A 19,470-nucleotide genomic window follows, 5' to 3' on the forward strand; every position below is an offset into this window, starting at 1 on the left:
GGTATGGGCGAGGGCACGGTCTAAAGTTATACTGTTACGTGTATATATGAGGCATATGGACAGTAAACTACCCAGAAACAAACATTTATTGACAAAGAATTACAGCCCAGTCAGATGAGGGGTGTATTTATTAGTAGCCCACCGTAGCATAACGTTTTCCAACAACAACATCAAAAGTGTTTATTTTGGACAAATTCAGGTTGAGTAGGAGTCCTGATCTAGGATCAGGTCTGTTGTCTGTTTCCTAGTGAATACAAGCCAGGGTGTTGAGTAGGAGTCCTGATCTAGGATCAGATCTGTTTCCTAGTGAATACACCCCAGGGTGTTGTGTAGGAGTCCTGATCTAGGATCAGGTCTGTTTCCTAGTGAATACACCCCATGGTGTTGAGTAGATACTGCCCCCATTCTACCATTAGGTTGGTACCCCAACACTGTTACTATCCATTCTACCATTAGGTTGGTACCCCAACACTGTTACTATCCATTCTACCATTAGGTTGGTACCCCGACACTGCTACTATCCATTCTACCATTAGGTTGGTACCCCGACACTGTTACTATCCATTCTACCATTAGGTTGGTACCCCAACACTGTTACTATCCATTCTACCATTAGGTTGGTACCCCAACACTGTTACTATCCATTCTACCATTAGGTTGGTACCCCAACACTGTTACTATCCATTCTACCATTAGGTTGGTACCCCAACACTGTTACTATCCATCCTACCATTAGGTTGGTACCCCAACACTGTTACTATCCATTCTACCATTAGGTTGGTACCCCAACACTGTTACTATCCATTCTACCATTAGGTTGGTACCCCAACACTGTTGATCTGAAGCTGTGACCAAAGATTGGGGTCCATCTCCCCAAGAAGGTTGATCATCCTGGAACACGACTCAGTTCCTTTTCTCAACACCATGTCGATGATGTCACGTGCCTTCTCTGCCCTCTCAGCGATCACCTTCACTGACTCCATTTCCTCCTGGTTGATGACTGTGTGTTGCAGGAGTCCGTCCAGCAGACTATCCAGGACAGGTCCTGATACTCGTTTCACAAACTCTGTCCGTACAGAACGCAGCTGCTGCTCTGCAGAACCAGTCAGACTGATCTCAGCCGGACCTCCTGCCCCCGACACAGCACCTAAGAGAGTCAGGTTACAGAATAATTACATTTGTACATCTACATTTGCGTCATTTAGAAGCAGACACTTTCCTCCTTAAGTAAAAGCGACCTGAAATAACAAGTATTGAGAAAAAAAAAACAATTTACAATGACGACCTGCATCACTGAACATATTTAAGGCCGGTTTCACAGACATAGAAAAACAGAGTGGGTCATTCAGAACCAGGCTAATCTACATCAAGTCCTGGAGGAGATGTCATTGGGTCATTCAGAACCAGGCTAATCTACATCAAGTCCTGGAGGAGATGTCATTGGGTCATTCAGAACCAGATTAATCTACATCAAGTCCTGGAGATGTCATTCAGAACCAGGCTAATCTACATCAAGTCCTGGAGGAGATGTCATTGGGTCATTCAGAACCAGATTAATCTACATCAAGTCCTGGAGATGTCATTCAGAACCAGGCTAATCTACATCAAGTCCTGGAGGAGATGTCATTGAGAACCAGGCTAATCTGCATCACGTCCTGGAGGAGATGTCATTGTGTCATTAAGAACCAGGTTAATCTACATCAAGTCCTGGAGGAGATGTCATTGGGACATTCAGAACCAGGTTAATCTACATCAAGTCCTGGAGGAGATGTCATTGGGTCATTCAGAACCAGGTTAATCTACATCATGTCCTGGAGGAGATGTCATTGAGAACCAGGCTAATCTACATCACGTCCTGGAGGAGATGTCATTGGGTCATTCAGAACCAGGTTAATCTACATCAAATCCTGGAGGAGATGTCATTGGGTCATTCAGAACCAGGTTAATCTACATCAAGTCCTGGAGGAGATGTCATTGGGTCATTCAGAACCAGGCTAATCTACATCAAATCCTGGAGATGTCATTCAGAACCAGGTTAATCTACATCAAGTCCTGGAGGAGATGTCATTGGGTCATTCAGAACCAGGCTAATCTACATCAAGTCCTGGAGGAGATGTCATTGGGTCATTCAGAACCAGGTTAATCTACATCAAGTCCTGGAATAGATGCCATTGGGACATTCAGAACCAGGTTAATCTACATCAAGTCCTGGAGATGTCAATCAGAACCAGGTTAATCTACATCAAGTCCTGGAGATGTCATTCAGAACCAGGTTAATCTACATCAAGTCCTGGAGGAGATGTCATTGGGTCATTAAGAACCAGGTTAATCTACATCAAGTCCTGGAGGAGATGTCATTGGGTCATTCAGAACCAGGTTAATCTACATCAAGTCCTGGAGGAGATGTCATTGGGGCATTCAGAACCAGGTTAATCTACATCAAGTCCTGGAATAGATGCCATTGGGACATTTAGAACCAGGTTAATCTACATCAAGTCCTGGAGATGTCATTCAGAACCAGGTTAATCTACATCAAGTCCTGGAGATGTCATTCAGAACCAGGTTAATCTACATCAAGTCCTGGAGATGTCATTCAGAACCAGGTTAATCTACATCAAGTCCTGGAGGAGATGTCATTGGGTCATTCAGAACCAGGTTAATCTACATCAAGTCCTGGAGGAGATGTCATTGTTCTTGAAGACAGTCTTTTATAATCAGGAATAGTCCAGGTCCTACAGTAAACCATGTTGACTGGCCCTCATGCCATTGGTTTGTACAGAGCATTCAGAAAGTATTCAGACCCCTTGATATTTTCCACATTTTGTTATGTTACAGACTTGTTCTAAAATTGATTAAGTGTTTTTCCCTCATCGATCTACATACACAATACCCCATAATGACATCACAATACCCCATAATGACATCACAATACCCCATAATGAAATTGAAAACTGGTTTTTAGACTTGTTTACAAATAAACAAATACCTTATTTACATAAGTACGTAGACCCTTTGCTCTGACACTTGAAATTCAGCTCAGGTGCATCCTGTTTCCATTGATCATCCTTGAGATGTTTCTACAACTTGGAGTCCACTTGTGGTAAATTGAATTGTTTGGAAAGGCACACACCTGTCTATATAAAGGTCCCACAGTTGACAGTGCATGTCAGAGCAAAAACCAAGCCATGAGGTCGAAGGAATTGTCCGTAGAGCCCCGAGACAGGATTGTGTCGAGGCACAGATCTGGGGAAGGGTACCAAAACATTTCTGCAGCATTGAAGGTCCCCACGAACACAGTGGCCTCCATCATTCTGAAATGGAAGAAGTTTGGAACCACCAAGACTCTTCCTGGCTGCACGGCCAAACTGACCAATCGGGGGAGAAGGGCCTCGGTCCGGGAGGTGACCAAGAACCCGATGGTCACTCTGACAGAGCTCTAGTGTTCCTCTGTGGAGATGGGAAAACCATTCAGACCTTTATGGTAGAGAGGCCAGACGGAAGCCACTCCTCAGTAAAAGGCCCATGACAGCCTGCTTAGAATTTGCAAAAAGGCACCTAAAACACAAAATTCTCTGGTATGATGAAACCAAGATTGAACTCTGAATGCCAACTTGGCACCATCCGGACAGTGGTGGCAGCATCATGCTGTGGGGATGTTTTTCAGCGGCAGGGACTGGGAGACTAGTCAGGATTAAGGGAAAGATGAACGGAGAACTGTACAGAGATCCTTGATGAAAACGTGCTCAGGAGTCAAGGGGTCTGAATACTTTCTGAATGCATTGTAACTCATGTTTACTTACTTGTTGAATGGGTGTCAGAGATGTATTCATCTGAAAGATAAACAAAAATGAGGTTATATCACTCTAAATAGCATCTGGTACTAAAGTACAAAGTGTGCTCCTACATCGTGATACTTTCTCTTTCCATGCTGTCCTCTCATCATCACCGAATAACTCCATCTCAATGTCAATCCCTGTCATTTTCACAATCGCCTTGAAAAAGCTTGGTGTGGTGTCTCTTTGTATGAGATGAATCTTCTGCAGAGAGAGAGACAGAGAGAGACAGAGACAGACACAGGGAGAGACAGAGAGAGACAGAGACAGTAACAGGGAGAGACACAGAGACAGAGAGAGAGACACAGAGACAGAGAGAGACAGAGAGAGAGAGACACAGAGAGAGAGAGAGCGAGAGACACAGAGAGAGAGAGAGAGAGAGACAGACACAGAGAGAGAGACAGACACAGAGAGAGACAGAGAGAGAGAGACACAGAGAGAGAGAGAGAGAGCGAGAGACAGAGAGAGAGAGAGGGATTGCCAAAGCAATGTAAATGTATGTTTCCCATGCCAATAAAGCCATTTGAATTTAATTGAGAGCGAGAGAGAGAGAGAGCAATGGATAGACATGTTCTTATTCTACTGAAACAATGGACAGACATGTTCTCATTCTACTGAAACAATGGATAGACATGTTCTCATTCTACTGAAACAATGGATAGACATGTTCTCATTCTACTGAAACAATGGATAGACATGTTCTCATTCTACTGAAACAATGGATAGACATGTTCTCATTCTACTGAAACAATGGATAGACATGTTCTTATTCTACTGAAACAATGGACAGACATGTTCTCATTCCACTGAAACAATGGATAGACATGTTCTCATTCTACTGAAACAATGGATAGACATGTTCTTATTCTACTGAAACAATGGATAGACATGTTCTCATTCTACTGAAACAATGGATAGACATGTTCTCATTCTACTGAAACAATGGATAGACATGTTCTCATTCTACTGAAACAATGGATAGACATGTTCTCATTCTACTGAAACAATGGATAGACATGTTCTCATTCTACTGAAACAATGGATAGACATGTTCTCATTCTACTGAAACAATGGATAGACATGTTCTCATTCTACTGAAACAATGGAATGGATAGACATGTTCTCATTCTACTGAAACAATGGATAGACATGTTCTCATTCTACTGAAACAATGGATAGACATGTTCTCATTCTACTGAAACAATGGATAGACATGTTCTCATTCTACTGAAACAATGGATAGACATGTTCTCATTCTACTGAAACAATGGATAGACATGTTCTCATTCTACTGAAACAATGGATAGACATGTTCTCATTCTACTGAAACAATGGATAGACGTGTTCTCATTCCACTGAAACAATGGATAGACATGTTCTCATTCTACTGAAACAATGGATAGACGACATGTTCTCATTCCACTGAAACAATGGATAGACATGTTCTCATTCTACTGAAACAATGGATAGACATGTTCTCATTCTACTGAAACAATGGATAGACATGTTCTCATTCTACTGAAACAATGGATAGACATGTTCTCATTCTACTGAAACAATGGATAGACATGTTCTCATTCTACTGAAACAATGGATAGACATGTTCTCATTCTACTGAAACAATGGATAGACATGTTCTCATTCTACTGAAACAATGGATAGACATGTTCTCATTCTACTGAAACAATGGACAGACATGTTCTCATTCTACTGAAACATGGATAGACATGTTCTCATTCCACTGAAACAATGGATAGACATGTTCTCATTCTACTGAAACAATGGATAGACATGTTCTCATTCTACTGAAACAATGGATAGACAGACATGTTCTCATTCTACTGAAACAATGGATAGACATGTTCTCATTCCACTGTGGATAGACATGTTCTCATTCTACTGAAACAATGGATAGACATGTTCTCATTCCACTGAAACAATGGATAGACATGTTCTCATTCTACTGAAACAATGGATAGACATGTTCTCATTCTACTGAAACAATGGATAGACATGTTCTCATTCTACTGAAACAATGGATAGACATGTTCTCATTCTACTGAAACAATGGATAGACATGTTCTCATTCTACTGAAACAATGGATAGACATGTTCTCATTCTACTGAAACAATGGATAGACATGTTCTCATTCTACTGAAACAATGGATAGACATGTTCTCATTCTACTGAAACAATGGATAGACATGTTCTCATTCTACTGAAACAATGGATAGATTCTACTGACAATGTTCTCTCATTCTACTGAAACAATGGATAGACATGTTCTCATTCTACTGAAACAATGGATAGACATGTTCTCATTCTACTGAAACAATGGATAGACATGTTCTCATTCTACTGAAACAATGGACAGACATGTTCTCATTCTACTGATAGACACATGTTCTCATTCTACTGAAACAATGGATAGACATGTTCTCATTCTACTGAAACAATGGATAGACACATGTTCTCATTCTACTGAAACAATGGATAGACATGTTCTCATTCTACTGAAACAATGGATAGACATGTTCTCATTCTACTGAAACAATGGATAGACATGTTCTCATTCTACTGAAACAATGGATAGACGACATGTTCTCATTCTACTGAAACAATGGATAGACATGTTCTCATTCTACTGAAACAATGGATAGACATGTTCTCATTCTACTGAAACAATGGATAGACACATGTTCTCATTCTACTGAAACAATGGATAGACATGTTCTCATTCTACTGAAACAATGGATAGACATGTTCTCATTCTACTGAAACAATGGATAGACATGTTCTCATTCTACTGAAACAATGGATAGACGACATGTTCTCATTCTACTGAAACAATGGATAGACATGTTCTCATTCTACTGAAACAATGGATAGACATGTTCTCATTCTACTGAAACAATGGATAGACATGTTCTCATTCTACTGAAACAATGGATAGACATGTTCTCATTCTACTGAAACAATGGATAGACATGTTCTCATTCTGAAACAATGAAACAATGTTCTCATTCTACTGATGGACAGACATGTTCTCATTCTACTGAAACAATGGATAGACTGTTCTCATTCTACTGAAACAATGGATAGACATGTTCTCATTCACTGAAACAATGGATATACATGTTCTCATTCTACTGAAACAATGGATAGACATGTTCTCATTCTACTGAAACAATGGATAGACATGTTCTCATTCTACTGAAACAATGGATAGACATGTTCTCATTCCACTGAAACAATGGATAGACTGTTCTCATTCTACTGAAACAATGGATAGACATGTTCTCATTCTACTGAAACAATGGATAGACATGTTCTCATTCTACTGAAACAATGGATAGACATGTTCTCATTCTACTGAAACAATGGATAGACGACATGTTCTCATTCTACTGAAACAATGGATAGACATGTTCTCATTCTACTGAAACAATGGATAGACATGTTCTCATTCTACTGAAACAATGGATAGACATGTTCTCATTCTACTGAAACAATGGATAGACATGTTCTCATTCTACTGAAACAATGGATAGACATGTTCTCATTCTACTGAAACAATGGATAGACATGTTCTCATTCTACTGAAACAATGGATAGACATGTTCTCATTCTACTGAAACAATGGATAGACATGTTCTCATTCTACTGAAACAATGGATAGACATGTTCTCATTCTACTGAAACAATGGAAACAATTCTACTGAAACAATGGATAGACATGTTCTCATTCTACTGAAACAATGGATAGACGACATGTTCTCATTCTACTGAAACAATGGATAGACGACATGTTCTCATTCCACTGAAACAATGGATAGACATGTTCTCATTCTACTGAAACAATGGATAGACATGTTCTCATTCTACTGAAACAATGGATAGACATGTTCTCATTCTACTGAAACAATGGATAGACGACATGTTCTCATTCTACTGAAACAATGGATAGACATGTTCTCATTCTACTGAAACAATGGAAGACAATTCTACTGAAACAATGGATAGACATGTTCTCATTCTACTGAAACAATGGATAGACATGTTCTCATTCTGAAACAATGGATAGACATGTTCTCATTCTACTGAAACAATGGATAGACATGTTCTCATTCTACTGAAACAATGGATAGACATGTTCTCATTCTACTGAAACAATGGATAGACATGTTCTCATTCTACTGAAACAATGGATAGACATGTTCTCATTCTACTGAAACAATGGATAGACATGTTCTCATTCTACTGAAACAATGGATAGACATGTTCTCATTCTACTGAAACAATGGATAGACATGTTCTCATTCTACTGAAACAATGGATAGACACATGTTCTCATTCTACTGAAACAATGGATAGAGACATGTTCTCATTCTACTGAAACAATGGATAGACGACATGTTCTCATTCCACTGAAACAATGGATAGACATGTTCTCATTCTACTGAAACAATGGATAGACATGTTCTCATTCTACTGAAACAATGGATAGACATGTTCTCATTCTACTGAAACAATGGATAGACATGTTCTCATTCTACTGAAACAATGGATAGACATGTTCTCATTCTACTGAAACAATGGATAGACATGTTCTCATTCTACTGAAACAATGGATAGACTGTTCTCATTCTACTGAAACAATGGATAGATTCTACTGAAACAATGGATAGACATGTTCTCATTCTACTGAAACAATGGATAGACATGTTCTCATTCTACTGAAACAATGGATAGACATGTTCTCATTCTACTGAAACAATGGATCATGTTCTCATTCTACTGAAACAATGGATAGACGACATGTTCTCATTCTACTGAAACAATGGATAGACACATGTTCTCATTCTACTGAAACAATGGATAGACATGTTCTCATTCTACTGAAACAATGGATAGACATGTTCTCATTCTACTGAAACAATGGATAGACATGTTCTCATTCTACTGAAACAATGGATAGACATGTTCTCATTCTACTGAAACAATGGATAGACAATTCTACTGAAACAATGGATAGACATGTTCTCATTCTACTGTGGATCTGTTCTCATTCTACTGAAACAATGGATAGACATGTTCTCATTCTACTGAAACAATGGATAGACGACATGTTCTCATTCTACTGAAACAATGGATAGACGACATGTTCTCATTCTACTGAAACAATGGATAGACATGTTCTCATTCTACTGAAACAATGGATAGACATGTTCTCATTCTACTGAAACAATGGATAGACGACATGTTCTCATTCTACTGAAACAATGGATAGACGACATGTTCTCATTCTACTGAAACAATGGATAGACATGTTCTCATTCCACTGAAACAATGGATAGACGACATGTTCTCATTCTACTGAAACAATGGATAGACGACATGTTCTCATTCCACTGAAACAATGGATAGACATGTTCTCATTCCACTGAAACAATGGATAGACATGTTCTCATTCCACTGAAACAATGGATAGACATGTTCTCATTCCACTGAAACAATGGATATACATGTTCTCATTCTGAAACAATGGATAGACATGTTCTCATTCTACTGAAACAATGGATAGACATGTTCTCATTCTACTGAAACAATGGACTCATTCTACTGAAACAATGGATAGACATGTTCTCATTCTACTGAAACAATGGATAGACATGTTCTCATTCTACTGAAACAATGGATAGACATGTTCTCATTCTACTGAAACAATGGATAGACATGTTCTCATTCTACTGAAACAATGGATCTGTTCTCATTCTACTGAAACAATGGATAGACATGTTCTCATTCTACTGAAACAATGGATAGACATGTTCTCATTCTACTGAAACAATGGATAGACATGTTCTCATTCTACTGAAACAATGGATAGACATGTTCTCATTCCACTGAAACAATGGATAGACGACATGTTCTCATTCTACTGAAACAATGGATAGACATGTTCTCATTCTACTGAAACAATGGATAGACTAGACATTCTACTGTGGATCATGTTCTCATTCTACTGAAACAATGGATAGACATGTTCTCATTCTACTGAAACAATGGATAGACGACATGTTCTCATTCCACTGAAACAATGGATAGACACATGTTCTCATTCTACTGAAACAATGGATAGACATGTTCTCATTCTACTGAAACAATGGATAGACTGTTCTCATTCTACTGAAACAATGGATAGACAATGTTCTCATTCTACTGAAACAATGGATAGACATGTTCTCATTCTACTGAAACAATGGATATACATGTTCTCATTCTACTGAAACAATGGATAGACATGTTCTCATTCTACTGAAACAATGGATAGACGACATGTTCTCATTCTACTGAAACAATGGATAGACGACATGTTCTCATTCTACTGAAACAATGGATAGACATGTTCTCATTCTACTGAAACAATGGATAGACATGTTCTCATTCTACTGAAACAATGGATAGACATGTTCTCATTCTACTGAAACAATGGATAGACATGTTCTCATTCTACTGAAACAATGGATAGACATGTTCTCATTCTACTGAAACAATGGATAGACATGTTCTCATTCTACTGAAACAATGGATAGACATGTTCTCATTCTACTGAAACAATGGATAGACATGTTCTCATTCTACTGAAACAATGGATAGACATGTTCTCATTCTACTGAAACAATGGATAGACGACATGTTCTCATTCTACTGAAACAATGGATAGACTGTTCTCATTCTACTGAAACAATGGATAGACATGTTCTCATTCCACTGAAACAATGGATAGACATGTTCTCATTCTACTGAAACAATGGATAGACATGTTCTCATTCTACTGAAACAATGGATAGACATGTTCTCATTCTACTGAAACAATGGATAGACATGTTCTCATTCTACTGAAACAATGGATAGACATGTTCTCATTCTACTGAAACAATGGATAGACATGTTCTCATTCTACTGAAACAATGGATAGACATGTTCTCATTCTACTGAAACAATGGATAGACATGTTCTCATTCTACTGAAACAATGGATAAACATGTTCTCATTCTACTGAAACAATGGATAGACATGTTCTCATTCTACTGAAACAATGGATAGACATGTTCTCATTCTACTGAAACAATGGATAGACATGTTCTCATTCTACTGAAACAATGGATAGACATGTTCTCATTCTACTGAAACAATGGATAGACACATGTTCTCATTCTACTGAAACAATGGATAGACATGTTCTCATTCTACTGAAACAATGGATAGACAATTCTACTGAAACAATGGATAGACATGTTCTCATTCTACTGAAACAATGGATAGACACATGTTCTCATTCTACTGAAACAATGGATAGACATGTTCTCATTCTACTGAAACAATGGATACATGTTCTCATTCTATTGACATGTTCTCATTCTACTGAAACAATGGATAGACGACATGTTCTCATTCTACTGAAACAATGGATAGACATGTTCTCATTCTACTGAAACAATGGATAGACGACATGTTCTCATTCTACTGAAACAATGGATAGACATGTTCTCATTCTACTGAAACAATGGATAGACATGTTCTCATTCTACTGAAACAATGGATAGACATGTTCTCATTCTACTGAAACAATGGATAGACATGTTCTCATTCTACTGAAACAATGGATAGACACATGTTCTCATTCTACTGAAACAATGGATAGACATGTTCTCATTCTACTGAAACAATGGATAGACGACATGTTCTCATTCTACTGAAACAATGGATAGACATGTTCTCATTCTACTGAAACAATGGATAAACATGTTCTCATTCTACTGAAACAATGGATAGACGACATGTTCTCATTCTACTGAAACAATGGATAGACATGTTCTCATTCTACTGAAACAATGGATAGACTTCTCATTCTACTGAAACAATGGATAGACATGTTCTCATTCTACTGAAACAATGGATAGACATGTTCTCATTCTACTGAAACAATGGATAGACATGTTCTCATTCTACTGAAACAATGGATAGACATGTTCTCATTCTACTGAAACAATGGATAGACATGTTCTCATTCTACTGAAACAATGGATAGACATGTTCTCATTCTACTGAAACAATGGATAGACATGTTCTCATTCTACTGAAACAATGGATAGACATGTTCTCATTCTACTGAAACAATGGATAGACGACATGTTCTCATTCTACTGAAACAATGGATAGACATGTTCTCATTCTACTGAAACAATGGATAGACATGTTCTCATTCCACTGAAACAATGGATAGACATGTTCTCATTCCACTGAAACAATGGATAGACATGTTCTCATTCTACTGAAACAATGGATAGACATGTTCTCATTCTACTGAAACAATGGATAGACATGTTCTCATTCTACTGAAACAATGGATAGACATGTTCTCATTCTACTGAAACAATGGATAGACATGTTCTCATTCTACTGAAACAATGGATAGACATGTTCTCATTCTACTGAAACAATGGATAGACATGTTCTCATTCTACTGAAACAATGGATAGACATGTTCTCATTCTACTGAAACAATGGATAGACATGTTCTCATTCTACTGAAACAATGGATAGACATGTTCTCATTCTACTGAAACAATGGATAGACATGTTCTCATTCTACTGAAACAATGGATAGACGACATGTTCTCATTCTACTGAAACAATGGATAGACATGTTCTCATTCTACTGAAACAATGGATAGACATGTTCTCATTCTACTGAAACAATGGATAGACATGTTCTCATTCTACTGAAACAATGGATAGACATGTTCTCATTCTACTGAAACAATGGATAGACATGTTCTCATTCTACTGAAACAATGGATAGACATGTTCTTATTCTACTGAAACAATGGATAGACATGTTCTCATTCTACTGAAACAATGGATAGACATGTTCTTATTCTACTGAAACAATGGATAGATGACATGTTCTCATTCTACTGAAACAATGGATAGACATGTTCTCATTCTATTGGATAGACTATTCTGAAACAATGGATAGACGACATGTTCTCATTCTACTGAAACAATGGATAGACATGTTCTCATTCTACTGAAACAATGGGATAGACATGTTCTCATTCTACTGAAACAATGGATAACATGTTCTCATTCTACTGAAACAATGGATAGACATGTTCTCATTCTACTGAAACAATGGATAGACTTCTCATTCTAAAACAATGGATAGACATGTTCTCATTCTACTGAAACAATGGATAGACATGTTCTCATTCTACTGAAACAATGGATAGACATGTTCTCATTCTACTGAAACAATGGATAGACATGTTCTCATTCTACTGAAACAATGGATAGACATGTTCTCATTCTACTGAAACAATGGATAGACATGTTCTCATTCTACTGAAACAATGGATAGACACATGTTCTCATTCTACTGAAACAATGGATAGACATGTTCTCATTCTACTGAAACAATGGATAGACGACATGTTCTCATTCTACTGAAACAATGGATAGACGACATGTTCTCATTCTACTGAAACAATGGATAGACGACATGTTCTCATTCTACTGAAACAATGGATAGACGACATGTTCTCATTCTACTGAAACAATGGATAGACATGTTCTCATTCTACTGAAACAATGGATAGACATGTTCTCATTCTACTGAAACAATGGATAGACATGTTCTCATTCTACTGAAACAATGGATAGACATGTTCTCATTCTACTGAAACAATGGATAGACATGTTCTCATTCTACTGAAACAATGGATAGACGACATGTTCTCATTCTACTGAAACAATGGATAGACATGTTCTCATTCTACTGAAACAATGGATAGACATGTTCTCATTCTACTGAAACAATGGATAGACGACATGTTCTCATTCTACTGAAACAATGGACAGACATGTTCTTATTCTACTGAAACAATGGATAAACATGTTCTCATTCTACTGAAACAATGGATAGACATGTTCTTATTATACTGAAACAATGGATAGACGACATGTTTTCATTCTACTGAAACAATGGACAGACATGTTCTTATTCTACTGAAACAATGGATAAACATGTTCTCATTCTACTGAAACAATGGATAGACATGTTCTTATTCTACTGAAACAATGGATAAACATGTTCTCATTCTACTGAAACAATGGATAGACATGTTCTTATTCTACTGAAACAATGGATAAACATGTTCTCATTCTACTGAAACAATGGATAGACATGTTCTTATTCTATGTTGTTCTCATTCTACTGAAACAATGGATAGACATGTTCTTATTCTACTGACATGTTCTCATTCTACTGAAACAATGGATAGACATGTTCTCATTCTACTGAAACAATGGATAGACGACATGTTCTCATTCTACTGAAACAATGGATAGACGACATGTTCTCATTCTACTGAAACAATGGATAGACATGTTCTCATTCTACTGAAACAATGGATAGACATGTTCTCATTCTACTGAAACAATGGATAGACATGTTCTCATTCTACTGAAACAATGGATAGATGACATGTTCTCATTCTACTGAAACAATGGATAGACATGTTCTCATTCTACTGAAACAATGGATAGACATGTTCTCATTCTACTGAAACAATGGATAGACGACATGTTCTCATTCTACTGAAACAATGGATAGATTCTACTGAAACAATGGATAGACATGTTCTCATTCTACTGAAACAATGGATAGACATGTTCTCATTCTACTGAAACAATGGATAGACGACATGTTCTCATTCTACTGAAACAATGGACAGACATGTTCTCATTCTACTGAAACAATGGATAGACATGTTCTCATTCTACTGAAACAATGGATAGACATGTTCTCATTCTACTGAAACAATGGATAGACGACATGTTCTCATTCTACTGAAACAATGGATAGACGACATGTTCTCATTCTACTGAAACAATGGATAGACATGTTCTCATTCTACTGAAACAATGGATAGACATGTTCTCATTCTACTGAAACAATGGATAGACATGTTCTCATTCTACTGAAACAATGGATAGACATGTTCTCATTCAGACATGTTCTCATTCTACTGAAACAATGGATAGACATGTTCTCATTCTACTGAAACAATGGATAGACATGTTCTCATGTTCTCATTCTACTGAAACAATGGATAGACATGTTCTCATTCTACTGAAACAATGGATAGACATGTTCTCATTCTACTGAAACAATGGATAGACATGTTCTCATTCTACTGAAACAATGGATAGACATGTTCTCATTCTACTGAAACAATGGATAGACATGTTCTCATTCTACTGAAACAATGGATAGACATGTTCTCATTCTACTGAAACAATGGATAGACATGTTCTCATTCTACTGAAACAATGGATAGACATGTTCTCATTCTACTGAAACAATGGATAGACATGTTCTCATGTTCTCATTCTACTGAAACAATGGATAGACATGTTCTCATTCTACTGAAACAATGGATAGACATGTTCTCATTCTACTGAAACAATGGAATGTTCTCATTCTACTGAAACAATGGATAGACATGTTCTCATTCTACTGAAACAATGGATAGACATGTTCTCATTCTACTGAAACAATCATAGACAACATGTTCTCATTCTACTGAAACAATGTTCATGTTCTCATTCTACTGAAACAATGGATAGACATGTTCTCATTCTACTGAAACAATGGATAGACATGTTCTCATTCTACTGAAACAATGGATAGAGACATGTTCTCATTCTACTGAAACAATGGATAGACATGTTCTCATTCATGTTCTCATTCTACTGAAACAATGGATAGACGACATGTTCTCATTCTACTGAAACAATGGATAGACATGTTCTCATTCTACTGAAACAATGGATAGACATGTTCTCATTCTCATTCTACTGAAACAATGGATAGACATGTTCTCATTCTACTGAAACAATGGATAGACATGTTCTCATTCTACTGAAACAATGGATAGACATGTTCTCATTCTACTGAAACAATGGATAGACGACATGTTCTCATTCTACTGAAACAATGGATAGATGACATGTTCTCATTCTACTGAAACAATGGATAGATGACATGTTCTCATTCTACTGAAACAATGGATAGACATGTTCTCATTCTACTGTGGACAGACATGTTCTCATTCTACTGAAACAATGGATAGACACATGTTCTCATTCTACTGAAACAATGGATAGACATGTTCTCATTCTACTGAAACAATGGATAGACATGTTCTCATTCTACTGAAACAATGGATAGACATGTTCTCATTCTACTGAAACAATGGATTCTCATTCTACTGAAACAATGGATAGACATGTTCTCATTCTACTGAAACAATGGATAGACATGTTCTCATTCTACTGAAACAATGGATAGACATGTTCTCATTCTACTGAAACAATGGATAGACATGTTCTCATTCTACTGAAACAATGGATAGACATGTTCTCATTCTACTGAAACAATGGATAGATGACATGTTCTCATTCTACTGAAACAATGGATAGACATGTTCTCATTCTACTGAAACAATGGATAGACATGTTCTCATTCTACTGAAACAATGGATAGACATGTTCTCATTCTACTGAAACAATGGATAGACATGTTCTCATTCTACTGAAACAATGGATAGACATGTTCTCATTCTACTGAAACAATGGATAGACATGTTCTCATTCTACTGAAACAATGGATAGACATGTTCTCATTCTACTGAAACAATGGATAGATGACATGTTCTCATTCTACTGAAACAATGGATAGACATGTTCTCATTCTACTGAAACAATGGATAGACATGTTCTCATTCTACTGAAACAATGGATAGACATGTTCTCATTCTACTGAAACAATGGATAGACATGTTCTCATTCTACTGAAACAATGGATAGACATGTTCTCATTCTACTGAAACAATGGATAGACATGTTCTCATTCTACTGAAACAATGGATTCTCATTCTACTGAAACAATGGATAGACATGTTCTCATTCTACTGAAACAATGGATAGACATGTTCTCATTCTACTGAAACAATGGATAGACATGTTCTCATTCTACTGAAACAATGGATAGACATGTTCTCATTCTACTGAAACAATGGATAGACATGTTCTCATTCTACTGAAACAATGGATAGACATGTTCTCATTCTACTGAAACAATGGATAGACATGTTCTCATTCTACTGAAACAATGGATAGACATGTTCTCATTCTACTGAAACAATGGATAGATGACATGTTCTCATTCTACTGAAACAATGGACAGACATGTTCTCATTCTACTGAAACAATGGATAGACATGTTCTCATTCTACTGAAACAATGGATAGACATGTTCTCATTCTACTGAAACAATGGATAGACATGTTCTCATTCTACTGAAACAATGGATAGACATGTTCTCATTCTACTGAAACAATGGATAGACATGTTCTCATTCTACTGAAACAATGGATAGACATGTTCTCATTCTACTGAAACAATGGATAGACATGTTCTCATTCTACTGAAACTGTACCGGTGGATTGATGGCGGTAGAACAGGGAATGTTCAGTCTGAAGAAACTATATAGTTTGAAGGACCGCTCTGGTCTGGAGATGAGAAACCTTGAAGACCCGTAGGACTTTTCCTGTTGTTCCACAGCCTGCGAAACCACCCAGCCAGTCAATGTACAGTCTTATTCAAACATTATTCAGAAAACTGGCAACACACTTATCTTCATGTAAAGAGTGTCAACATAAACTGCACCAGTGGTTAGTTAAGGTCATCTCTATAATAATGGTCCCTCACCTGTATTTGGCCGGGGTTCCAGGGGAACAGGTACAGGCGAGAAATTAATGTTTCCCTTTTCACTGTCAGATAGAGCATCAGCTCACAGTGGACATCTACGTTCCAAGACAGTAATCTCAGTATCAGCGCGATAGGTGAGAACTTGGGATGGAGAATCTTAACATGGAATCTGGTGACCTCATGCACTTCCTCTAAAGACACTCCATGTTCCTCTGCATGAAGAATCTTCATCTCATTCCTCAGGGAAGGGTTGGTCCCTGAACAACACCATAAAAAGGAGACAGAATGACAAATATTGTATTATTCATCCAACTAAAACACAAAGAATATGAGGTACCAGATCACAGTAAACTCAAACTCCCAGAATAGTTTATAAATGAATTGAGGAAGTGAAAATCAGTTACATGGAAATATCTTTCTGAATACTATTTTATATGGTTTTACCTAAACAGACAAAGTGTGGCAGATGAACTTCCTCCAGTTCACCTAACTCCATAGTGATGTCCAGCAATGGACCACCTTGTGTGTACTGCATGTCTTTCAGAAGTTGACTGTATGGATTCCAGTTCCTGAAGTGATACTTCAGAATGACATCTCTGTCACACAGCCAGCGGAGCCCAGACACTGTGCACTCATAACTCCCTTTGGGTGTCCTGTGCCTGAGGGCAACAACAAGATATGGTAGAGAAGGTCAATGGTCAAATGGAGAGGTTGGATTAGAAGACTATTCCCAAAGGTAATGCGGAAAGTGGAATGAAATGAAAGTGGAATGAAATGTTAAAAGTAGTTATTTTACCTGAACATTGTCCCTCCCTGGACAGTGGAAGTCAAGGGTTCAATCTGAAGCCAGTGTGTGGAGTCCTGAACAAGGACAAGCATGTCAGTAATACATATGGGGCCTGTTTCCTGGACACAGATTGAGTCTAGTGCTTGGACTAAAAAGCATGCTCAATGGAAGTTTCAATAGAAAGTTCTTTAAGGTCCAGGTCTAGACTTAATCTGTGTCCGGGAAACTGGCCAATTAACCCAAAGTATCTGATCTAATGTATTTATTCAGTGTTAAATGGAATGCTGGTGATTTATCAATGAAACTGTCTAAAGACAAAATATGACAACAGCTAAAATCCTGCATGACTACAAGCAGAACACAGGACTGCCTCTATCCCAGTATGAATGGTTGGTCAGTACACACCTGGCTATGAGACTGTGTTTATATTACTAAAGCAGAACACAGGACTGTCTATATCCCAGTATGAATGGTTGGTCACTACACATCTGGCTTTGAAACTGTGCCGGACTCTTGCTGTTTTCAACCCTCTAGAGACAGCAGGAGCGGTGGAGATACTCTGAATGATCGGCTATGAAAAGCCAACTGACATTTACTCCTGAGCTGCTGACCTGTTGCATCCTCTACATCCACTGTGATTATTATTATTATTTGACCCTGCTGGTCATTTATGAACATTTGAACATCTCGGACATGTTCTGTTATAATCTCAACCCGGCACAGCCAGAAGAGGACTGTCCACCCCTCATAGCCTGGTTCCTCTCTACCCAGTACAGCCAGAAGAGGACTGTCCACCCCTCATAGCCTGGTTCCTCTCTACCCAGTACAGCCAGTAGAGGACTGGCCACCCCTCATAGCCTGGTTCCTTTCTAGGTTTCTTCATAAGTTTTGGCCTTTCTAAGGAGTTTTTACTAGCCAACGTGCTTCTACACCTGCATTGCTTGCTGTTTGGGGTTTCAGGCTGGGTTTCTATACAGCACTTTGAGATATCAGCTGATGTAAAAGTA

General features: G+C 37.8%; 1 protein-coding gene across 2 annotated transcripts; it reads right to left on the reverse strand.

Annotated features, from left to right (window-relative positions):
- Positions 1-68: 68 nt before the first annotated feature.
- Positions 69-19,084, reverse strand: LOC124024967 (NACHT, LRR and PYD domains-containing protein 1 homolog). Of its 2 annotated transcripts, XM_046338674.1 has the most exons (8): positions 18,473-19,082; positions 18,121-18,335; positions 17,677-17,933; positions 17,405-17,530; positions 3,905-4,037; positions 3,801-3,830; positions 811-1,147; positions 69-490 (listed from the first exon to the last, which is right to left on the reverse strand). In XM_046338674.1, exons 1-7 carry the CDS (start codon positions 18,553-18,555, stop codon positions 813-815), a joined length of 1,179 nt encoding a protein of 392 aa, XP_046194630.1. In that variant the 5' UTR covers positions 18,556-19,082; the 3' UTR covers positions 69-490; positions 811-812. The 2 variants fall into 2 exon arrangements, with proteins under 2 accessions (XP_046194630.1, XP_046194631.1); XM_046338675.1 differs by lacking the exon at positions 69-490 and having other exon boundaries at positions 690-1,147; positions 3,947-4,037; positions 18,473-19,084.
- Positions 19,085-19,470: the final 386 nt, after the last annotated feature.

This window comes from Oncorhynchus gorbuscha, unplaced genomic scaffold, assembly GCF_021184085.1.
Source record: "Oncorhynchus gorbuscha isolate QuinsamMale2020 ecotype Even-year unplaced genomic scaffold, OgorEven_v1.0 Un_scaffold_2100, whole genome shotgun sequence".
NCBI lineage: Eukaryota > Metazoa > Chordata > Actinopteri > Salmoniformes > Salmonidae > Oncorhynchus > Oncorhynchus gorbuscha.